This window comes from Vanacampus margaritifer, chromosome 17 (genome assembly GCF_051991255.1).
Source record: "Vanacampus margaritifer isolate UIUO_Vmar chromosome 17, RoL_Vmar_1.0, whole genome shotgun sequence".
NCBI classification, from domain to species: Eukaryota; Metazoa; Chordata; class Actinopteri; order Syngnathiformes; family Syngnathidae; genus Vanacampus; species Vanacampus margaritifer.
In genome coordinates this window covers 12,223,786-12,230,570 of record NC_135448.1, presented here as the reverse complement: position 1 = coordinate 12,230,570, position 6,785 = coordinate 12,223,786, and the positions used below count along the sequence as shown (strand labels likewise).

The 6,785-nt window shown below is 48.7% G+C and overlaps 1 protein-coding gene across 3 annotated transcripts; it reads right to left on the bottom strand.

Annotated features, from left to right (window-relative positions):
• Window positions 1-1,128: 1,128 nt before the first annotated feature.
• LOC144037195 (uncharacterized) lies at window positions 1,129-5,117 on the bottom strand. 3 transcript variants are annotated; one of them, XM_077548465.1, is made up of 8 exons: window positions 4,755-5,117; window positions 4,623-4,668; window positions 3,922-3,982; window positions 3,757-3,850; window positions 2,992-3,027; window positions 2,412-2,492; window positions 1,692-2,340; window positions 1,129-1,621 (listed from the first exon to the last, which is right to left on the bottom strand). In XM_077548465.1, the coding sequence occupies exons 1-7, from the start codon at window positions 4,816-4,818 to the stop codon at window positions 2,303-2,305; spliced, it is 420 nt and encodes a 139-aa protein (XP_077404591.1). In that variant the 5' UTR covers window positions 4,819-5,117; the 3' UTR covers window positions 1,129-1,621; window positions 1,692-2,302. The 3 variants fall into 3 exon arrangements, with proteins under 3 accessions (XP_077404591.1, XP_077404590.1, XP_077404589.1); XM_077548464.1 differs by having other exon boundaries at window positions 1,133-1,621; window positions 3,733-3,850; window positions 3,922-3,976; window positions 4,755-5,107; XM_077548463.1 differs by having other exon boundaries at window positions 1,136-1,621; window positions 3,733-3,850; window positions 4,755-5,096.
• Window positions 5,118-6,785: the final 1,668 nt, after the last annotated feature.

Here is a 6,785-nt window from a genome sequence, read left to right as displayed (position 1 = left end):
TACTCGTATAGTACGCGCAAAAGACACCAGGGAGGGTGGGTGGGTATACTGTGATACTCGTATAGTACGCGCAAAAGACACCAGGGAGGGTGGGTGGGTATACTGTGATACTCGTATAGTACGCGCAAAAGACACCAGGGTGGGTGGGTATACTGTGATACTCGTATAGTAAGCGCAAAAGACACCAGGGAGGGTGGGTGGGTATACTGTGATACTCGTATAGTACGCGCAAAAGACACCAGGGTGGGTGGGTGGGTGGGTGGGTATACTGTGATACTCGTATAGTACGCGCAAAAGACACCAGGGTGGGTGGGTATACTGTGATACTCGTATAGTACGCGCAAAAGACACCAGGGAGGGTGGGTGGGTATACTGTGATACTCGTATAGTACGCGCAAAAGACACCAGGGTGGGTGGGTATACTGTGATACTCGTATAGTACGCGCAAAAGACACCAGGGTGGGTGGGTATACTGTGATACTCGTATAGTACGCGCAAAAGACACCAGGGAGGGTGGGTGGGTGGGTGGGTGGGTGGGTATACTGTGATACTCGTATAGTAAGCGCAAAAGACACCAGGGAGGGTGGGTGGGTGGGTATACTGTGATACTCGTATAGTACGCGCAAAAGACACCAGGGAGGGTGGGTGGGTGGGTGGGTGGGTATACTGTGATACTCGTATAGTACGCGCAAAAGACACCAGGGTGGGTGGGTATACTGTGATACTCGTATAGTAAGCGCAAAAGACACCAGGGAGGGTGGGTGGGTATACTGTGATACTCGTATAGTACGCGCAAAAGACACCAGGGAGGGTGGGTGGGTGGGTGGGTATACTGTGATACTCGTATAGTACGCGCAAAAGACACCAGGGAGGGAGGGTGGGTGGGTGGGTATACTGTGGTACGCGCAAAAGACACCAGGGAGGGAGGGTGGGTGGGTGGGTATACTGTGATACTCGTATAGTACGCGCAAAAGACACCAGGGAGGGAGGGTGGGTGGGTGGGTATACTGTGGTACGCGCAAAAGACACCAGGGAGGGAGGGTGGGTGGGTGGGTATACTGTGATACTCGTATAGTACGCGCAAAAGACACCAGGGAGGGAGGGAGGGAGGGTGGGTGGGTATACTGTGGTACGCGCAAAAGACACCAGGGAGGGAGGGTGGGTGGGTGGGTATACTGTGATACTAGTATAGTACGCACAAAAGACACCTGGGTGGGTGATTGGGTATACTGTGATACTCGTGCAGCACACCATTCAACATATTCTGTAATGCTCACTTACATGACACCTGTCAGTCAAAACATTTTCATACAAATAGCATTTAGTATTCTGGTGCTTGTCATTACATCCTTCTGTCCAGGTGTACAAGATTACAACAAAGGCTCTAAACTATGCAGACTTCACAGCTATTAATGCTAACTCATGTTGAACTGGAGACCAATGATTACATCAGCATGCACATCAGGAGAAATTAACCACAAAAAATTTGACTTTTGGGTGGCAAAAAACTTCATTTTGCGTCACAGCAGAATCCAGCTTGTGGCTTTTCCAGTTGTGGCACACTGTCATCAGACTCATCCACCATGCATCGCAAAAACCTCCACCTGGGGGGGGGGCACTCCTGCAACAGACAAAATGTCATCATGACAGGCAGCAACAAAACACCAACATTTGCTGTAATGCTCGCTTACCTGACACGCGCCATCTTGCTGCACTGGATGAGGCCTTGTGCACACCTGTCTTTTATTGGCATCTCCTGCAAATACATTGTCCCAGCTAAAAGCATTGACCCCCCCCCCCAAAGTTCATTTCTAATTTCACCACTCGTCACATACATGCTTTTAACATTGAATGCCTAGAAGTGAAGGCAAGTTACTCAAAGGAAACACTGCCACATATTTTAACAACTCACAGTAATCTATTTTCACATTATTGGGGTACAAATTCTGCATTTGTTCCCTGCTCATCTCCCCAATTTATTACTATTCTGGTGCATCTTTCTCCCCCAGTCTGAAAACACCACTGGGTGTGAAAGATTACAACCGAAGCTATAAACTATGCACACTACACAGCTATTAATGCTAACATGTTGAACTGGAGACCAAAGGGGAAATCAACATGCACATTCCACATTGGGAGAAATTAAACACATAATTTTTCTCAACATGTTGTGGCCGTGTGCTGGGTGTGGAGACTTCCTGGTTGTGACTGCAATCATCATTAACGGTACTTTTGGGTAGAGGGACGATTCCATTTGCGTCACAGCACAGTCCGGCCGAGAACACACTTGGTGCCGCTGCCGTCAGGTTCTTCCACCATGAGGGGTGAATTGTAGAACTCCTGCGACACACAAAATGTCATCATGGCAGGCAACAACAAACCATCCAACATTTGCTGTAATGCTCGCTTACCTGACACTCGCCATCTTGCTGCGCTGGATGAGGCCTTGTGCACGCCTGTCTTCAAATCACCTCCATTGGCGTCTTCCATTTCTGGCAGATTGCAAACATTCAGGTGTGGCATTTACATCGATTGCAGGATAATTTTATGGCATCATATTAGGGCCACATGATTATACATTTTGATGCTTACAGGAAGTACACATGGCATTTGTAGTTCTGCCACAGATTTGGGGGGGGGGGGTGGGGGTAACAAAAACTATGCATTGGCACTTTTGCTTTGAGGTCGGCCTGCGTAGCAACATGGCTGCCATGTTAGCTTACATATCCAGCATTTTATTCAAGTTGTATATCTTCTAGCCAAGACTTTTTTTTTTGGGGGGGGGGGGGGGCCTTAGATGCTTGCAGCTGGTGTTAGCAAACGCCTTGCTGTGATTCTACGGCATTGAAGCTTTAGCGTTTTCCATACTAGTTAATGATTGCCATTTAATGGAAAAACACCTTGCTGCTTTTTAATTGGCACCTCAATGGGGAACAGTCCTTTGTCGTTGCACTGCTAGTGTCGCGGGTGTGAAGTGTGTGCATTTATTACCGTCGTCTTGTTCCTCTTGTCCGATCCGCCTTTGCCCTGAAACATACACAAAGGTGTGATGGTCTCATGTATCCAAGCCTGCATCTGCAACATTTACTTTTTCCCCCATCATTTGCTGGTTGCCTTCATATTTTGCCTAAATGGTTTTAGCTTAAAGTTTGACAGCACAAAGAGGTTACATATTACAGCTATTGGATTATTACTGTTCAAACCTTGCTGGCCAGCTTTTGTCACTCCAACAAACTGCACCACTATTCAAATGCACATTAAAAGGAAGTTACTCAAGGCCACCCTTACTACATTAAACATTGCCACATATTTAAAAACTCACAAGAAACATCAATTTACACATTGAATTTGAATTCCTACATTTGTTCCCAAATCATCAGTATCTGTTACTATTCCGGTGCATGTGATTACATCTTTCTCTCCCACTCTGGCACTACTGCTCGGTGTGCATGATTACAACAAAGGCTCTAAACTGTGCAGACATCACAGCTATTAATGCCAACTCATCCAAAACAGTTCAAAGTGCATCTCGTGTTTAACTGTGGCTCAACGTGCACATTCCACATCAGGAGAAATTCATCACACAAATGTTCTATTATTCATTTCTTCTCAAGATGTTGTGGCCGTGTACAGGATGGGCATCCGTGCTAGGTGTGGACACTTCCGGGTTGTGGCTACAATCATGATTAACAGATAGAGTTTTGGGTGGAGGGAAAATTCTGTTTGCATCACCGCAGAGTCCGGCCCGAGACACACTTGGAGCCGCTTCATTACAGCTTGTGACTTTTCCGCGGCAATGGTCATCGGGATCTTCCACCGTGCGTCGCATGAGGGGTGAATTGTGGCGCTCCTGCAACAGACAAAATGTCATCATGACGGGCGGCAGCAAAACATCCAACATTTGCTGTAATACTCGCTTACCTGACACTCGCCATCTTGCTGCGCTGGATGATCGCCTTGTGCACACGCCTGTCTTCTGTTTCTGGCAGATTGCAAACATTTAGGGGCAGTGTGCAGCATGTACATCAATTCGGGAATGATTTTATGGCAGCGTATTAGGGCCACATGATTATGTGCTTTGGTGCTTGCAGGAAATACACATGGCGTTTTGAGTTCCCCCCCCCCCCCACGCTACTTTCTGCCACGGCTGAGGGGTGGATGAAGCACAACATAACATACATTTGGCAGTATCAATATTTGCTCATGCGGTGGATTTACACACCACTAAATGGAGCTTGGCCGAACTGTGCATTGGCGCTGAAGCTTTGAGGCCGGCCTGCGCAGCAAACATGGCCGCCAGCTTGACGTCCCTTTTCGCCGTGTTGGCTTACATATCCAACATTTTATTTAAGTTGCATATCTCCTAAAGTCGGTTTCACATTGCCGTCCCAAAACTTTTTGGGAGCCATTACATGCTTGCGGCTGGTGTTAGCAAACGCCTTGCTATGATTCTATGGCATTGAAGCTTTACTGTTGGTGTTTTTAACGCTGGTTTATGATTGCCGTTTAATGGAAAAACAACACCTTGCTGCATTTGCATGGTCATTTCATTTGGTGTTATTACATTAATTAGCGCCTGAATTGGAGACAGTCATTTGTCGTCGCGGGTGTGCATTTATTACCGTCGTCTTGTTCCTCTCGGTGCCTCTTCTCCACTCCGCCGTTGCCCTGAAACATACACAAAGGTGTGATTGTCTCATGTATCGAAGCCTGAATCTGCAACAATTACTTATTTCCCATCATTTGCTACTTGCCTTCATATTTTGGTGCCATTTTGTAGTTTGCGCGTTGGTCCTGGTTATTCCGCAGTGTGCTCATCCGGCAAACACGCAAAATAAATGTCCTTGGTGGGGGGGCTGCGCATAAACGGCAAACATTTGCTTGCGTGCTCGCCTGCCGGTCGCCATCTTGCCGCACCTGTCTCTGATTGAGCTGCTGGCAGGCCTAATCAGGCGCCGGTCTGCTGTGCTCGCTGGCGCCACCCCGTGGCCCGCCTTGATATTGGCAGGTTTTAACTGTTGCCGCACCTGTCTCTGATTGAGCTGCTGGCAGGCCTAATCAGGCGCCGGTCCGCTGAGCTCGCTGGCGCCACCCGGTGGCCCGCCTTGATATTGGCAGGTTTTAACTGTTGCCGCACCTGTCTCTGATCGAGTTGCTGGCAGGCCTAATCAGGCGCCGGTCTGCTGAGCTCGCTGGCGCCACCCGGTGGCCCGCCTTCATATTGGCAGGTTTTAACTGTTGCCTTTCAGCGTAGGCCGCAGGAGCTCTAATGCCGAAGTAAACAATGCTTTAAAGTGGTGTGGGGATAATTACTGGTTTAAATATGGGTTTCTGGGCATGTGTATGAATGGAAATAATTGCAGGAATATCAGTATTCGTGAATAAATGGCAGTAAAAACAAATGGGCACTAAACACATTCGGTGATATGGGGGTGGATTCAAGTGCTGGAAGATTGGTGTGGATTGTTTTCGATATCTGATATTTTCTAGTGTCTTGTTCTCATATTCTTTTATATTCGTCTGTATGCGCTTCTTTTTTTTGGGGGGGGGGGGCAAATGTGCACTGGGCGGTGGTGATGGGGTGGCCATTTTGAAGAGGCTGCGTGATTACTAAGCATCTTTTGCATTGCTTCAACTTTTCTGGTGCATGACTCCACATTCAGGGTTTCAGTGGGTGCACTTGGGGCCTGCAGCGGGAGTGGTCATGGCTAGAAAACAAATGCGTTGGGTGAGATGGTGTGTCCACATTTTGGCCCTGGTTGTTGGTTGGGTGCTGGCGGTTGGGGGGGTGCTAAGGCTGAAGTTAGTGTTGGGCCAGCTCGAGGTATTAATTGTTTTTAATCGTCGTTGTTTTGCTGGACTCTTTTATCTTTGTTGCAAAGTGCAGGCGTGACAATTTTCGTGCTGCCTGCCTGCCTGGTTGGCGCTGCTGTTCCTCAGGTGGCCAACAGAGGGCGCGGGAGGTTCCTGAGCACATTTGCTTGCTGTCTTTTGGGCTGTCTGTTGTACTTCCTGCCTGGCCGTCCTCGTTCCCAGGCTGCTTTTTATTCCCTCCCCTGTCATCAGCATGCGCGCGCGCACACACACACACATGGACTTCCTGTGGCCGGGAGAAAAGCGGCTGCAAAAGGCCTCGCTGATGAGAAGTGGCAGGTCTCTGTGGCAGCTGCCGTCCTCTGGCGCCTGGTGGGAGGGGTCACTGTGGGAGGGCCCAGACAACATCCAGGCGTTGGTCTGAATAAACGCTGCATCCAAGTGTTCGCCTTGGCCTGGCAATATGATGACGGAGGTCGCGTGGCACATTGTTTTGCTTCGTTGGGCGGCATGGTAATGTGTCTTCATGGTGTCTCGTTTTGTCCTCAATGGCTGTCTTTCTGAAGCCTTTCGCACTGAGTGGCGCCTCAAAAAATGCCTGGTGCTCCAGGTGGCACCGTGGTGAGCACAGATGCGGTGCTGTGGCGTGGTCTGTGTTCTCTTTCAGCTTTGGCCTGAAGGTGGCGCCACACGCTACGCTTTGGTCTCGGGTTCTAGCTTTCTTCAAGCATTCTGCGCTGGGACCATGTTTCCCGCAGGGTCCTGGTCCTCAGGGGGGCACTGTCCGGCCTGTTTCCATGTTCCAACACAGGTGGGTTTAATGAACTAATATGCTAATCATCGGTGAAGTTTCTTCCGCTAGATGGATGGTAAGGATTTAAAATTTTTTTTTTTTAAATAAGCTGCTCTCTTGTGTGGAATTACGGATATTTTTGGGGCGATGCAAATCAGTCGGTATGGTAATTTTATGC

Bases quoted from the DNA above. Each gene is read 5' to 3' on its own strand.
- LOC144037195 (XM_077548463.1), bottom strand. From the start codon at position 4,818: ATGAGCACACTGCGGAATAACCAGGACCAACGCGCAAACTACAAAATG. The intron at 3,983-4,622 runs GTAATAAATGCA...GCAATCTGCCAG, and splicing joins CCGAGAGGAACAAGACGACG to AAACAGAAGACAGGCGTGTG. The intron at 2,341-2,411 runs GTAAGCGAGCAT...TGTGTGTCGCAG, and splicing joins AGCAAGATGGCGAGTGTCAG to GAGTTCTACAATTCACCCCT.